The 16145-nt window shown below is 47.4% G+C and overlaps 1 protein-coding gene across 4 annotated transcripts in view; it reads right to left on the bottom strand.

Annotated features, from left to right (window-relative positions):
* The window catches only part of DOT1L (DOT1 like histone lysine methyltransferase), a 62726-nt gene that overhangs the window by 27064 nt on the left and 19517 nt on the right, over nt 1-16145 (bottom strand). For all 4 annotated transcript variants that reach the window (XM_039566189.1, XM_039566192.1, XM_039566193.1 and 1 more), the window contains exons 4-7: nt 14118-14181; nt 12001-12229; nt 10376-10470; nt 7623-7685 (exon numbers count right to left, since the gene is read on the bottom strand). In XM_039566189.1, coding sequence (XP_039422123.1) covers nt 7623-7685; nt 10376-10470; nt 12001-12229; nt 14118-14181 — 451 coding nt within the window. The remainder of the gene's footprint in view (nt 1-7622; nt 7686-10375; nt 10471-12000; nt 12230-14117; nt 14182-16145) is intronic.

Below are 16145 nucleotides of genomic sequence, written 5' to 3'. Positions count from 1 at the left end.
GCTCTCCTGCCTGGGAAGAACAGGGAAGGGTCTCTGGCTGCTCCATGGAGAAGCCAAAAGTGCTGGCATTCATCCCAAAGCTGATCAGCAGATGCCTCCTGAAGCCCCCCAAGGCTGGTGATCTCCCCTCAGCAGAGAGGGCTGAGCATGGATTGGGAAAAGCTCCTGCTGGGAGCCCTGGCTCCCAATCCAGGCTCTTGCTGCACTGCACAAACAAGCATCTGATTTTTGTGGTGCTAAATATAAACCTTGAGCACTTCTAACACTTTCAAGTTGGAAATGAAGTAACAGAAAGGTCTTATTTGAAAATAAATACAGTTCTGACTTCAGTGGCTTGAGGAGCACCTTTCCAATGACACCACATCAAGCGCCAGGTGAACACAGAGCTCTTGCACAGAGGAATGTTTTCTCAGTCGTGTTTTGAAACGAGAGAAGTCCACAGGCCACACTCTTCTGCTGTGCCACAAGTCAGGCAGCAGGAAGGTTGGGGGAGGAAGATAAGAGGAGGAGAGAAAAAATAAGGTGCAACTCTATAATTAATGCTGATGACACCCTTTGAAGATGATGGTTTGTGCCAGAACCTCGGGAACATCAAAGCAACGGCAGCGACTGCTCAGGATCCTTTGTCTGCACCGGTTTCTCTGTATGGGAAGGAGTGAGGATTTCACGTGGCAGCACTAATTCTCATTGAGTGACAACTCCAGAGTGCCAGCACTGCAGTGCAGGCACTGGAACAACTTCCATACCTCAGGGCTGGCTCAGCCTGGGAACAGCCAAAGGGAGCTCCAGGGCCTGGTACGGCTCAGGGACACTGAGGGGGTGACAAACCTGCCTGAGCCACGGGGAAGGACAAAGCCACAGGTGCCAACAGGAATGGGGCTGCTTCCAGGAGGAAAGGAAGGGGAAAACCACCAAAAATGTCCTGCTGCTACACCAGAGGGCTGAGCAAAGGGGACATTCAGGGTTCTCAGGCAAGAGATCAAGAACTTGGTCAAGAGCCTTAAGTACTAGAAACTGAACAGAGCAGGTAAGATTAGCTCAAGTTACTGAGAAATACCTGTTCCACCAGCTGGGCTGAAATCAGATTTAAACCAGAATTACTACCTGTGATCTCCCACCTTTGACATCCCTGCTGCAATAAAAACAAAGGATAAGCTGGAAGCTGAACTCAAAGATCCAACCTAAGGACATCTTGCTGGGTACTGCCAGAATCTGAACCAGAGACTCAAGATCAAAAAAGTTCCAAGAGTTTTTCTCATCTCATATATAAGGAAAGATTTTTTCTGGATGTCTATTTGTGGACACCACCTCTAGATTGATTTGAAGAGATAATTTTGTCTCAGTCTTATCTATTTTTGTAGTGAACAGCTCCATGGTTGAGTAACCAAGGCGAAGTCCAAGAAAACCACATGACAGGCAACTGTGTTTATTTTATAACAATTTTTGCAAGTCAGCTTCTCTATGGCATCCTCCACACCACCGGCTCCCAACGTCTCCTCAGGGTTTTCATACACTAACAGGGCAAGAAAAACATTGGGAAAACCAGGAAGCACAACCCTAATGCCACAGTCTGCAAGAGAACAAAGAACCAGCGTAACATGAAACGATTTTGAAACGCTAAACTTCATAGAGAGGTCTTGAAATCCAACCTAAGTGGCTGTTAGGCTTTACTTGGGTCCAGTTTCACTGTGTGTTTGCCCTGTCTGTGTGGTTAGAAGAGCACTTATAACCAAAATCTCCAGGTTTTAACCTGATATCACCCATGGTGGATGAACACTTTGCAAGCCAGAGCCATTTAACAATTCAAATGAACCACAGCCCAGCTTAAACACATCTATTTTTGTGTGGCACTGCTTCCCCAGCTCATGCTTTGCCAAGAGTCAAGGGAAAAACCTCACCAGGAAAAACACTGGAGTACAGAAATAATCAGATGAGCAACTGTGGCTGGGAGAAAATGGGTTGTTTTTTCCCCTCTGGAAGAAAGGCAGTGATTCCTGGATGCTCCCCTCTAACACGGACTGAGCTGCCTGACCCCTGTAACCACTCCTTACCCACTGTGCTGGGGCAGGGATCAATAAATGATGCCCTAAAAGAAGGAAAGGAGCTCCTTAGTCATCAACTGACACAGAGAATCCAAAAAAATCCCCCCAAAATCCCACTCGGCTTGGTGGTTTGCAGTAATTTTGAGAGTGAAACAAGAACTGGAAAGGAAAGTCCAGCTGATTGATCCCTGCCCCAGGGCAGCAGCAGCAGCTGAACCAGCAGAACGTGGTCCATGCTGGACACTCAGGGAGAAGGGGACACATCCACACGGTGACAGCCACAGGGCCACACTCAATCTCTTCCTCCACTGTCCCCTCCCTCATCCTGCTCCTCCTCTCTCTCAGAAACTTAATCTCCTTAGTGAATAATGAATGGAAGGGACCATCTGTAACACAGATATTTTCATCTGATTAGACAATGCAGGAGATGCTTTATCTAACAGGATAATTAGCTCAGCCAAATCGCCTCCAGAGCTGCTGCCTGCACTGCTTCTAAATTTAGAAGCCATAACAGGTTTTTATTCAGGTTTTTCAAACAGACACTGCAGGAATACTCTCAGCAGCATCTGATTCCTGTAACTCTTCCTGCAACTGGCTGGAAAGCAGCAGGTCCCAGCCTGGGGGGAGGCAGCCAGAGGTGCACAGAGGCTGTGAGTTCATCATGGAGCAGAGCAGGAAGCTGGGAAGGTCAGGGCCCTGTGCTGAGGAGGAGGGCTGGGTTCTCACCCCAGTGCTGGCCAGGGAGGCTCTCTGGTAACGCTGCACAGAACCATAAATTCACAGGCAGATGCCTCATTCCAGCCGCCTCCGTGCAAACACTTGGCTCCCGAAAAGCCGGCATTTCTGCCTGGAAAAGTACACAGGGCTATTTTTAGGTCCTTGTTCTTTTCAAAAATAACCGGAGGCACGAATCCAAACCTCCAAAATGTGGCATCATTTCAAAGCCACAGGGGACGTTTGGAGGGCTTTTCAAATACCAAAGCAGCAAATTTCCCGCTGAAATGGGGCAGTCAAAATGATCAGGAACAAACAGCTGGCTCATCCTTCCCTGAGTGCAGCTCCTGGCGGCAAGGAAGTTTTGAGGTACAGGTGATGTCAGCCACCATCACAAACCAGGTCCTGGGCACTGGAACTCCCACACAACCCCATGCTTCTGCTCAGAACAGGAAAAGCAGGCAGACAGGCAGGCCAGACTTAGGGAAGAGACCTGCAGGCCACAGAGCCAGGCTTGCACTGATTTATGCCCCAAACTCATCCCCAACCCCCAGGGCCGAACCAGCTCCAGCCACCAGAAGCTCCTGGGGTTTCTTGGGAGCAGACAGAGGTGTCCATCCAGCCCAAATCCCACCTTCAGGAATGCTGACCTGCTTCCTGCTCTTGGTTTGATCATCGTTGCCACCTCCTGCTAACACGAGATTTATGGAGCAGGGCAGGAATTCTGTTATAACAACCCTGAGTAAATAAACACAAAACTAATCCTGGTTCTCAGCAGAGTCCAACATGGGACTGCACCAACTCCCAACTGCTCTGAGCTCAGCCAGGGATCCTTCAATTTGTGCTTATTCTGTCTCCAACATTTGGAATTTTGGGACCTCAGGAAGAATTTTGCAGGGACAAAGTTTCCAGAAAGACAAAGATGCCGGGGTTTCCATTCCACATCTTGCTGCGTGCTCCAGCACACCATGAACAAGCCTGCTTCGTGTTTTCTTCTCTCAGGGAAAGGGAACAACAGGTCACAGGCACTGAGAACTCAACAAAAACCAAAAAACACCAAAACCTTTCTTCAAGGGGAGCCCAGGAAGAGAAGCACTTTATGCTACTGAGCAACCTCAGCCTCCTGGCCCAGATACCTGAGATGGCTCCGATTTGGAGGCCACTTGAGGATATTTACAGTCGGAAACCATGAAAACCCATCTGCCTCTTAATTGCCATGCCGGGTTTTAATTTAATGGCTGCACATATGCAGGAATTCCCCAAGAAAGGCTCTCTAATTAGCCAGGTCTAATGACCTTCCAGAACTCTCCTGCTTCCTTCAGACGGGTTTACTTGAAAAGAGTGGGGTAATGTTGGAAACTTCTCAGTTCCATGGGAAGAGAAAGGAGAAGATAAAAGGAGTTGGAACAAAGGGAGGTGTGTTGGAAGTGGGACATTCTAGTCCAAAAAGCTGAAGCAGATGATGATGATGATGAAAAGCTCTAGAGGAGGATCCTTCCCTTGGGATGCAGGAGAGAAGAGCAGCAAAGAATCTGATTTTCCCCTAAATGAGCAGGAACTGCACATTCCCAAGCAGGGCAGAGGGTGTAAATATTCATTTAACAGGATTATGAGACTCAGTGACCAACAACAGCTGGAGATCAGGAGCCTCCCAAGCCAGTGCATGAGGAGCAAATTCCTCCCACTCCTCCCATGCCCCACACGGATCTCCCCCCTCTCCAGCTGCAGGGATGATCCAGCTGTGGCTCTGCAGAGCCTTGGGCATCCAACACCCCCCAGGACACTTTGCCACCTGCAACTGGGGAAGTTTAATGCTCTTTTATCACCAAGTGACTACAGAACAACTGAGGCTGCAATTTTGTGTGGAACCATTGCTCAAGAGGGATTTTTTTTATATAATTGTGGACAAAATAGGGTGGAAATACACCCGAACAATCGGGATTTATTTAAATGCTGTCACTGGGCCTTGCTCTACAGCATTCATGTCCAAGCTCAGAACTTCCAGCAGTAACAAGAACAATCCAGTGGGGAAAACCAGGAGGTGAATTTGAAGGCTGCAGAACAATTTGGTGAGGCAACAGCGACTGCCCTTCTCTCCAAGGCTTTTCAAACACAAGTTTATTGTTTGGAGAGTTTGGGGGGTGGTCATGGGTTTTTTGTTTGTTTACATTCCTAGCAACTTTTCTTTTAATGGTAATCTGAAAAAATCCTGTTGGGAGGATTTGGGGCAAGTTACAAACATCATGAGCTTCTGAGTCTCTTGGACTGCTGCAAAAGGCAGAAAGGACAGAAAATATTTCTCAGAAAGATTGTACCAGGTGGGAAGGCTGGAGATGGTGAAAAGCCACAGAGGTAATAATTTCCCAAGGAAGAAGGAATTGTTGAGATGCACAAACCCAAACAAGCATGGAACCCTCTGCTGAAGTCAACTTCTCAGCAAATCACTTTCCATGGAGAACCCAAAATCCATTTGAACTGGAAATCTCTAACTGTCCTGGGATCCTGGCTGTTAAATTAATCTAAAAACCCAGCACGCCCCTGCAGGCCCAGCTCCAGGATTTACTGCTGCCTTATGCACCACAGTTTTCACTTTTACAACAAGACAGAACCACCCTCCACAAAGTTCAGCCAAAACTGCAGGTGGGATCTGAGATTCTTCCCACTGAACTTCTGCCAAGCTCCCTCCCCTCCTCCAGCACTTGATTCTTCTCAAAACATTGATTTTTCTTATGACTGCCTGTAACACTGGAGTGGAATTCACGAGTTGAGCTCTGCTGATGACAGATTATTTCAATTTGTGCTTATTTTGTCTCCAACATTTGGAATTTTGGGACCTCACGAAGCATTTTGCAGGGACAAAGCTGTTTTCCAGAAACACAAAGATGCCGGGCTTTCCATTCCACGTCTTCCTGTGTCCTCCAGCTGCACTGTGAGCAAGTTTGCCCTGTGTTTAACAGTCACCTATAGCAGGTGCTGCTAAGGAGCTCCTAAAGAAAATAAACTGCCTGGCAAAAGTCTGTTTGATGAATAAAAATCAAATAAAATCTGCCCTGCGTGCCTACAGTAAAAGCCCAAAATCTGTGCCCAAGCATCACTCCAAGGTGACAGGAAACCAACTTTCCTTCAGACAAGAAGTGCTGCAAGTGTTTCACTCTTCCCAAAAAAAGCCCCAGATTGCATATTCAGGGAAATTTTACTCTAAACATTGCAGAAAACAGTTATAAAAGCCAAAGAACCTGGCAAAAATAAGTAGCTTTGTTTCAATATAGCACCAGACTCTGTCACTTGGAATGCTCAATATGGAAATGCTGCCTAAGGCAAGCAATATGCTTCCAATATTTTAGTCCAAGTTCCTCTCCTATTCCTTCAATTACCCAGCTCAGAAGCAGAGTATCCTCAGGAACAATTCCCTTCATGTCATGCCAGCTGGGTGACACAATGGAAAAATGCCATATGGCCACTTCAGGAAAAGTAAAGCATTCCCAGTGCTCCCACAGCAGGAAGGAATTAGCAGCCTGGTATCAATCCTGCTGCAGACCAGCCCCCCAGCAGGCCCAGCATCCCCTGGATGGGAATCCCACTATCCAGAACAGGAATTCCAGGTGGGACCATCACCTTCCCAGCCTGCTTCCCAAAGGGAGAGCTGGAACAGCTTCACTACAAACTGAGAGTGCCAAGGATCCCAGCAGACAAAAAATTGGGAAATAAAGGCTGGGCAGCTCCAACTTGCCATGGATCCCACACTGCTGGGATGCTGAAGCCACGTGGATCACTCCATCCCAGGAACATGGCAAGGAGGGCTCTGCACAGAAGGGAAGGAACAGTTCCCCAACCCTTGCTCACAGCTGGATGCAGGACACGTGTCCAGCTGCAACCTCTGAGCAGTGGCCCAGCTACCCTGGGATATTAGGGAATATCCCTGATCCACGCAGCCTCTTCCCTGACCATAGGAAAGTGGCAGAAGCATAAATAGATGTGTTTTCAAAACTCCCAGTGGGTTCCTATTGTACATCCATTTCCTGGCTGGAAAGTGATTAACCAGGGAGCAGATTTTCTTAATGACAATTACTAAGGGGAAGAAAGGGAAAAGGGAAGGAATGACACTGGACAGTGCATGGATTTGCACATGCCTCACACCATCCCTGGAGTGCAAAACATCCTCAAAGATAAAGAAACATCAGGCGGAAGATAAAGAAATCCCAACACAACCCTTGCCACAGGCAGGAAGATCCCCCACGGTGACCCATTTACCCCCCCTGCTCCAGCTCAACCCTCAGAGCATCCAATTCCAAACCTTTCCAAATCAGAACTAACCACCCACCACCCTCCCCTGAGAGCCATCCAGCTGTTAACTGCTCCTGGAGCATCCTGCTCCAATCTCCATCCATCCAGAACCTCCACCCCTGCCACCCCATCCCCTCCAGAACCACTCCCAGGTGGCCACACCTTCCCCTGCCTGCAGAACCAAAGCTTCAGCTTTTATTTCCAGCAGGAGAGGTCAGAACCCCAAGGAGGAGCTGCCACACCTGGCAAAAACCCCAATCCATGGCGAGAGGGAGGGACAAAGGAAAAGGGGATTTAACACAAACAGAAGACTCATGGCAGCCCCAGTCAGAACAACACTTTAGAAGAATAAATCTTCCAGGAGTTTCTGGAAAGACCTGGAAGTGCTCCCAATAACACCATGCCCCATGTCAGGCAGAGAGAGGGGTCTGGGAGGATATATTGGCAACACCATCCCCAGGAGCAAGATCAGAGCCAGGAATCAGCCGCGGCTCAGCTGCTGGTGGCTGAGGAAGGGCTGGAAGGGACTTCACAAACTCTGCACTGAGTGTGGATCCCGATCTGCAGCTGAGTGTCACTCACTGTGTATTCTGCATGTTTCTTCCCATACCATTTCATCCATTTTCTGAACTCTCTGTCCATCGTCTGCAAGAGGGAGGAAAATCAAAACCAGCTATTAGGACAGCTCATATTTCCAGTTCCATCAAAGCAATGGAGACACGGCTCTGAAACACTCACTGACCCCCAAGAATCCTGTCTGGTTGGAGGCTTTTTGCCATTAACATTCCAAGGCCAGGCAGACACAGAGCTCCTGCTGTTCAGTTTCCTTAAAAAAACCAAACCCCCACTTCCTTAGGGCTGAGGCATCTTCACCCCCCTTTCCATGGAAGTTCCATGTTCTAAGAAAAGCCCTTACAATGCCCAGCACTAAAAATGGCCCAGCCTTAAGTCGTGGTGCATCCTCCCAGAGGGAGGAGGAAGGGGCAGCCCAGCCTAAGCCCAGGGAGCAAAGGGACAACCAGGACAAAGCCAGGTCTGCTGGGGTCACTGAGGAGGCAGAAAGGAGCAGGCAAAGTATCCCAGCAGCAAACAGAGAGAGAATCCTGCTTCCCACAGCAACTGGGAATGCTTCAAACTGCACCCAAATACACGAGGGTGCAGAGGAGGGAGACCTGCTGCTGTTTTCTGTAGTCCAAAGAGGGGAGAAAGGAACAAAATCCAATATCCAGACAGCTCAGTGCCTCCTCACACATCCCCATCACCACATTTCCAGCAGCCTGGTCCCACCTGATCTTTAGGATTTGGCCCAAATTTGGAGGTGAGTCTCCCTCTCTGGGGACATTCCAAACCCACCTGGACACATTCCTGCTCCAGGTGACCCTGCCTTGTACTGGATGATCTCCAGAGGTCCCTTCCAACACCAACTATTCTGTGATTCTGTGAGAGAAGCCCAGCAGCAATTCTGATCCCACTGACAATCCAGAGATGGTAGAAACCTCCATCAGCAGCTCAGCAAAACTCTGTGTGTTGATGGGCATGTTTTAAACCTCTTTATGCTCAAAAGCACTCCAAAGCTGAGCAGGGTAACTCAAAAATCCCCAGCAGTTTCGTGCATGAACTTACATTTTAATTTATTAAGGTAATTACACTAAAGCAAATCCATAACATTCTTCCTCTTCAGGTGAAGCTTTTCAAAATCTATTATCCATCAATTATCTGGGAACTATTATCATGGTACCCAGGGATGTGGTGCCACAGCCAATCTTAACTGGAAACTCAATCCAACTTCTTCCACAAATATTTGAAGGAAAACCCTAACACAGGCACGAGGCAGCTGCACACACACTGACACTGCAGCAGTTCGTTGGCTGGTAAATCTGACAGGATTTAACCAGGGACATAATGCAGAATATTTTGTTCACCCAGTAATCTCATGGAAGACTTGTGAAACTGAAGGTAGCCCAGCAGTGACTACTCCTAGTATTCAATTTGTGGGTCATTCTTTTGTTTGCTGTTTTCACTAAAGCCTTGTGTTTGCACAGTGACAGGAAGGGGGAATAATGAAAGCGAGAATGTCACTTTTCCTTATAATGCTGATCTTTAATGATAAACACAGAGGGGATTCCTGGCCTTGTAAAAGCTCCAAAGTGAAACCAAGATGTTCACACAGAGAGACTGCAGAGCCCTCCTGGTAAAAACTTCCACTGAGTCCTGGCAGGGGAAACAAAGTGGATTTTTAGGTCCTTGTCTGATCCTCCTCACCACTGTGTTTATGCATTTTTGCCCACATCACTGAAAAGCAGGATCAAGGACTTTTATTTATTCCCTCCCTCCATGAGGGATAATTTTCCAGCCTGACCAGGCTGAATCAGTGTGTTTTGACAATTCAGAGGGATCAGTTCCTGTTCAGGCAAACTTCTTGTGGTAAGACATAACTGACCTTCCCTGGGTGCTTGTGGCCTCCCAGGTTTGCCTTGAACTCATCATCTCTGTGTGTCCCGTTGGCACAGGATTAGAAGTGTAAAGAAACCTGACTAAAGCAGCCTGACTAAACATTATCACACAATCATTGAATGGTTTGGGTTGGAAGGGACCTAAAATATCATTTAGTTCCACCCTCTGCCATGAGATACCTTCCACTGTCCCAGGCTGCTCCAAGACCTGTCCAACCTGGCCTTGGACACTTCCAGGGATCCAGGGGCAGCCACAGCTGCTCTGGGCACCCTGTGCCACCCTCACAGCCAAGAATTCCTTCCTAATCTCTGATCCAAATCTCACCTCCTTCAGCTTCAGGCCATTTTATGGTTTTCTTCACTAAGGTGCCTCCTAAGCAGTCACACACCAGACACCCAGCACAGGCCTCAGAGGAGCCTCTGGTGGTTTAATAACTGAAAAAGGGGCATCACCACCACAGGCAGACACATGGCCTTTAAAATATTTAAGAAGTAATAGTTTGGTGAATTTATTCCTGGATTTGCTGCCTGCTGTGGCCTCTGGGAGCTGCATTAGAGCATTGCAGACACAGAATGACTGCAGGTATTTGGGTGAAGCTTGTACTGCACTCCCTTTTGAACAGGCCCTGTCATTATTGTTAAAAGAACTTTCAAGGCCTGAAATCACTCTAGAAAGATGCCAGTGCTCCTTCTGAGCACTCCAGACTGGACACAGCTCTTTCCTCAAGCACATCCTTGCATTGCAGGCTGACATTTCACTGCTCCAGGACTGGCTGATCTGAGAAGCAAAAACCCAGCGGGGCTGAAGTTCTGCTTTTCCTGCACCGCTGAGTTACTGCACCAACACCCTGCACACCCCAGGCTCACCCCAGGCTCACTCACCTCGGCGTATTTGGCTGGAATATCAGCTTTCTCCACTCCGTAGTGATGTTTGCAGTTTGTGGCTGCAGCCACTTGAAGCACCACCTGCCCCACACCTGCAGGGAACAAAAACCCCAGAGCTGAGAGGGCTTCCAGGGAAACCACTGCAAAGGGAGAGAAGCTCTTAGAGCAAAGTGCACGCGAAAAAAGCAGCTGAACTGTGGGACTGGGCTGAGGGCAGTTTCAGCTGCCAGGTGTCTGACATTCCCAGCTGGAAAGCACACTGCAGGCACTGGGCATTCCCAAAGCCATTCCCACTTCCCTGGTGCTGCTCAGCCCCAAGATTAGAGCAAGAAACACCTGATTTATTTCTGGGGGTAGCAGATTCAAGTATCTGCCATGGGCCTGTGACCCAACCAGCAGCACTCCAGGGCCCCAGATAAGATCTTCTTTAACCTTCTTGGACAAACAATTGTGAGAATCTATGGAGATTTTTTTTTCCTCCAGATGGAAAAGAGTTTCTCAGCTCTGATGTCTTTCTAAAGGTCTCATCTGAATATCAGTCCCTGACAGGAAATTTCAGACAGTCCCACTGAGAGAGGAAGAGGAGTAAGAAAATCACTGAAGAGCCTGACTGGAGATGTTTTAAGGTTTGGGGGGATAGTAATCCTACTGTATTTGAATTTAAAATATATTCTAAATATATTTTATATGCTATTTTAATATAATAATTACTTAATATTATTTAATGCAATATTTAATTCTCCTACAATCTACTATTTTATTATGCGTAACATCTATAAATATTAAATATTTATTTATAACTGTTTTATATTTAAAATATAGAGTTTTTTAAAATACATTTTTGCCCAGAAGTCCTGTATCACACCAACAACTAAACCCACGCATACTTGTTTGGGTTTAAATGTGCTAAAACATCAGAACACATCAAGCAAGAGGGGAAATTTTTATTACTCCTTTCCTGTTCTGAACCAGATTATACCAAGAAAAAGAACATCTCCTTACTCAGTATCTCTCTTGCACATGTGCTTGAGTCATACCTGGTTTCCTCACCAACTAGACACATCTATTTCCTTTTAAAACTTGACTTTGTTGCAGCTGTGGGTTAGATTTTGTGGGGTTTCACAACTGTTCAAGCGAACTATTAAAGCTTTTTTGACACACTGACAAGTCAGAGGCAAAACAACCTTCATTTTCAGATTCCACACCAAGTGTTTCACGTGGGAAGGGTCAAGAACTCCCATGTTCAGATACAAAGGGCATAAAGCAAATCCAGTGAAAACAGATGAATCCTTTGGAATGCAACTTTATGGGTCAAACATCATTTTTAACATTGCTTCCCCTTCACAAGTGTATCCAACAATACCAACAGAAACCAAGGGCTTTGTAACAAGGGTTTATTGCACTGCAGGCTGATATTTCACTGCCACCAGAAAAGAGGTCTGGGCTGTTTGTTTGGTCCATTTAATCATTGCATGAAAAGCAGGAGCATCTTTGGGGATTATCTAGAAAAGATGCTTATCCGGCAAGACAATCCCTAGTCCTGGTTTGCTTCCCAAATATGGGGATTTTTAAAGTATAAACAGCAAAGAAAAAGAGAAAAAAGGAGTTATTTGGTCACTTACCACTGCCCAAGTCAACGAACAAATCATCCTCTGTCATTTTAATCTCATCGATCATTTGGGCCACCAAGTCAAAGGAAGTTTCTCCGTAGACCTCAGGGGAGAAGGGCTCGTAGTTGTTGAGTTTCTCAGGGTCTGTGACCGAGTGGTTGTAGACCTGCTGCAGGATGTGCCTCAGGAGCCCGTTGGAGGGACGTGTGTTCAGCTTCATGGGCTGCGTCGTCCCCTTCCACTGCAGGGGGACAGCGGGGACAGGGGTGAACCCACCATGGAGACAAGGAAACAGCACCAAACCCAGCTGAGAAACGAGGGACACTCCCCTCCCAGCCCCTCTCCCCCAGCTTGGGCTGCAGGTGCTCCTTAAAGATAAAAACAGTGACCGGAACTGGAGCCAGGCTGGGAGAGCTGCGGGTGCTGACCTGGAGAGGAGAAGGCTCCAGGGAGAGCTCCGAGCCCCTTGCAGGGCCTAAAGGGGCTCCAGGAGAGCTGCAGAGGGACTGGGGACAAGGGCTGGAGGGCCAGGAGCCAGGGAATGGCTTCCCAGTGCCAGAGGGCAGGGCTGGATGGGATCTTGGGCAGGAATTGTTCCCTGGGAGGGTGGTGAGGCCCTGGCCCAGGGTGCCCAGAGCAGCTGGGGCTGCCCCTGGATCCCTGGCAGTGGCCAAGGCCAGGCTGGACATTGGGGCTTGGAGCAGCCTGGGACAGTGGGAGGTGTCCCTGCCCATGGCAGGGGTGGAATGGGATGGGCTTTAAGGTCCCTCCCAACCCAAACCCTTCTGTGACACTGCAGAAGCTGCACACCAGCAGCTGCCCTGCACTTTGTCACACCTCAGCCAACAGAGAATTTCACAGGCGATAAAGGGGAATTTAAAGAGATGCAAAAACCAGCAGGCAATGTAAAGCTCAACGCTGAATAGAGTTGGGGTGGGTGTAAAGGTTTGTTCACTCCTTTTTTCTTTACTATCCCCACTGAACTGATGCTGGCTGTCACCACAAGAACAGGTTAATTTTGCTTCAGGAGCTGTCCCATGGGAGGGATCAGATGCACTCAAACAGGGAGTGGCAGGAAAGAGATGGAAATCAAGCTTCCTTTCTTCCTCAGAAAAAAACCCCTATCCTAAGCAGAAAAGTTCTTAAAGTTTTAAAAATGTCTACCTCTCCCTTTGATAAAAACAAACCAAAAACGGGCAATTCCAGGACCCCTCCTAAACAATTCCTGTGAGATTCAGATGGGAAGGAAAAAATTAAACCCATCAGGTTTGTCAGTTCAGACAGCAATGGCAAATGCTGAAGAGCTGCTATAATTTAGCTATTAACCAACATACACACGAAGGTGCCGGAATCCAAAAAAAGCACAAGTTTTTAAGGCCCAAAAAATTAAGAAAATCCCAGCAAAAAAGGCTTGTTGCCATAACTGCACACTTCAAATAATTCCATAAGCGCAGCAGAGAAAAAAAATCCACCTATGCTTTGAAATTCAGCAGAATAGTAACATTATTCACTGTTCATGTTCTGCCTCCTCCAGTTCCACCTTTTATGGGGGGTAAGAGAACCAAAAAGCTCATTAAATTGGCCTGAAAAGAGATTACATTCTGCTTTAGCCAGTGATCCCACAGGCCAGAGCAGCTGAACTGTGGCAAGGAAATTCCTAAGCCATGGATCACTTCCACAACACACAGGAGAGTTCATATGGATTATTTAAGTACCCATAAGTCACAGATTTCCCTGTGCAAAAGTTAATCTATATGAGAAATTCCTGGGTTAAACGCAGACAAACCTTTCCTTCTCTGCTGTTTCCAAGTGCTAAAATAACAGTGCCAGAAGTGCAGAAGGAAGAGCAACAGCTCTGAATTTGAGAACAAAAAGTGGTTGATTTCCTTTCTTTCTGTAAGAATATCCCTCCAATACTAACTCCTTGACTGCCCAGGTGTGATCAAGAAAATAAGTTTATTACCAAGCTCAAGCCCCCCCAAAACATGGAAGTGCTGGGTATTGCTGATGCTACAGGAGCAGCAGGTATAACGCAGCACAGAGTCAGTCACCCCTTTCTGCTGCTCTTCACCACCTGAATTCAAACCTGGCACACAAAAATGATGGCAGGGCCCCAGTTCAATACTTACCAACTGGTGGATGCTGTCGATGGCTCGGTTGTACTTGTCACACAGTCTCTGCATGCTCTCAAAGCTGGAGGGAGAACACAGGGGCAGCTCAAAACAGGCAGGTTTGAAGGTAAAACCTTGGGATTTTCCATCCTCTTGCTTAGTAGGTATTTAGGGTTTGTTTCTCTCAGGATATGGAATTACATACACAGATTTAAGACTTTGTTTCCTTTAAATAAAATCCCCAGTAGACCAGGAGTACATGACAAGTAATATTAGTTCCTTTATTGTAAATCATACTGATAAAGTTCTGTATTCTCAGAACCTCTTCTCCATAATTTCAGCTGCACAGAAATTTAAGAGATCTGTACATTTTTCTCCTTTTTGCTGTCATCTCTCCCAATAATCAGCCCTGAGACAAGCAGATGCTTTTCCAGAAACTCACTCTGGGACTGAAAATGCAGCCAGGGCCAGGACACAGCCCAAACTATCACCCACCAGGAAAGCCTGGGGATTGCTCCATGGGCTGGCTGGGATTATGGTCAGCCCAGGCAGATACCTTAATGACACAAACTGAAAGGATTAAATCAATTCATCTCAGGCCAGGAAATAAAGGATATTCCTGGGAACATCAATTGTTACGTAATCAGACCCACAAAGCAGCAGCAAAAACAATACAAGGAGTTACAGGACTGACATCATAAACCATGGGCATTCCCAAAGCTGGGATGGGATGGGGGGACCAGGGGACATCAGAAGGGACACTTCAGTCTCTTGTGATCCTCAAGGTCACTACACTGACCAGGACACCTCTCCCATGAGTTCTGCCCATTCCATTCCAAGCTTCCACCTGCCTGTGCCTGTTTGCACGCTGGGAAAAGCAAGAGGCTGCAGCAGGGTTTGTCTGCGTTTCCATAACCTGCTGCTCTCTCCTTCACATCCTTGGCTCAGCCCATCTGCTGCCAGTGAGTTTTTTGACAATTTTTTTCAAAGGAAGATAAAAGACTGAAAAAAACCCAAAATTCCAGTTCATTACTTCCTTGAAAAGCTGCAGGAAGGTGGTAGGGAGTGACTTTGGGGAACAGAGGGGTTTCACTTTTATTCAGCATTTCTGCCAACCACACCAATGGTCCCCAGTGAAACAAACCCAGTGAGGGTGCCAGAACCACAAAATTACAGCACTGTGAGTAATCCACAAATCCAAACTAATGGATTTTAATGACAAGGGATGCTTGACCCTGATTGCTCCTTTTGAATTTTCCAGGAGAAAGAGAGGGACTAACAAGTCTTGCAATTAAACAACTGAAAATTGAGAGAAGAGGAAGCAATACCTTAAGCAGATCCTGACAGAAGTATCCGGTGCTTGGGAGGTTTAGGTTGGATATTGAGAAGAAGTTCCTGCCCCCAAGGCTGCTGGGCACTGCCCAGGCTCCCCAGGGAATGGGCCCGGCCCCGAGGCTGCCAGAGCTGCAGGAGCGTTTGGACAGCGCTCTCAGGGATGCCCAGGCTGGGCTTGTTGGGGTGTCTGTGCAGGGCCAGGGGCTGCACTGATGATCCCTGTGGGATTCAGCTCAGGATATTCTGTGATTCTACTCAGAGCAATGCAGCTTCATCTGTAAACTTTGTTCTAACAGTTCAATCATTCTGTGGACTTGGATAAATTCAGTATTTCCCATGAAGGCAACTAAGGAGGTTTCTGTAAACTGCAGCTTGAGCATTACCTCTTTTCCCAGTCTCAGTAGAGCCAAGTCCATGCACAGAACCTCAAACCTTCCACAGACACACCACAGGTCAGGATCTGCCTCTCCCAGCCCGGAGGGGAATGTCCCATAACAGACATTCATTTAGAACAGCTCGTGGCTATGAATTCCCATGTAACTGAGGCACCTCAGAACCCCTGTACTGCCCACAACACCCCTGGGAATTTCACCTTTTAATTCAGCCCCCACCCAGCAGGAAGGGGAGGGAGGGGAAGGTGCACTTCCCACTGACAGAGCTCTGTGGTGCCCTGTTGTGAACAGGAGTTCCTGGTTACTACAGGAGCAGAAA

Source organism: Corvus cornix, chromosome 28 (genome assembly GCF_000738735.6).
Source record: "Corvus cornix cornix isolate S_Up_H32 chromosome 28, ASM73873v5, whole genome shotgun sequence".
Taxonomy (NCBI): Eukaryota; Metazoa; Chordata; class Aves; order Passeriformes; family Corvidae; genus Corvus; species Corvus cornix.
The sequence above is the reverse complement of the archived record's forward strand: the minus strand, read 5'-3'. Positions and strand labels throughout refer to the sequence as shown.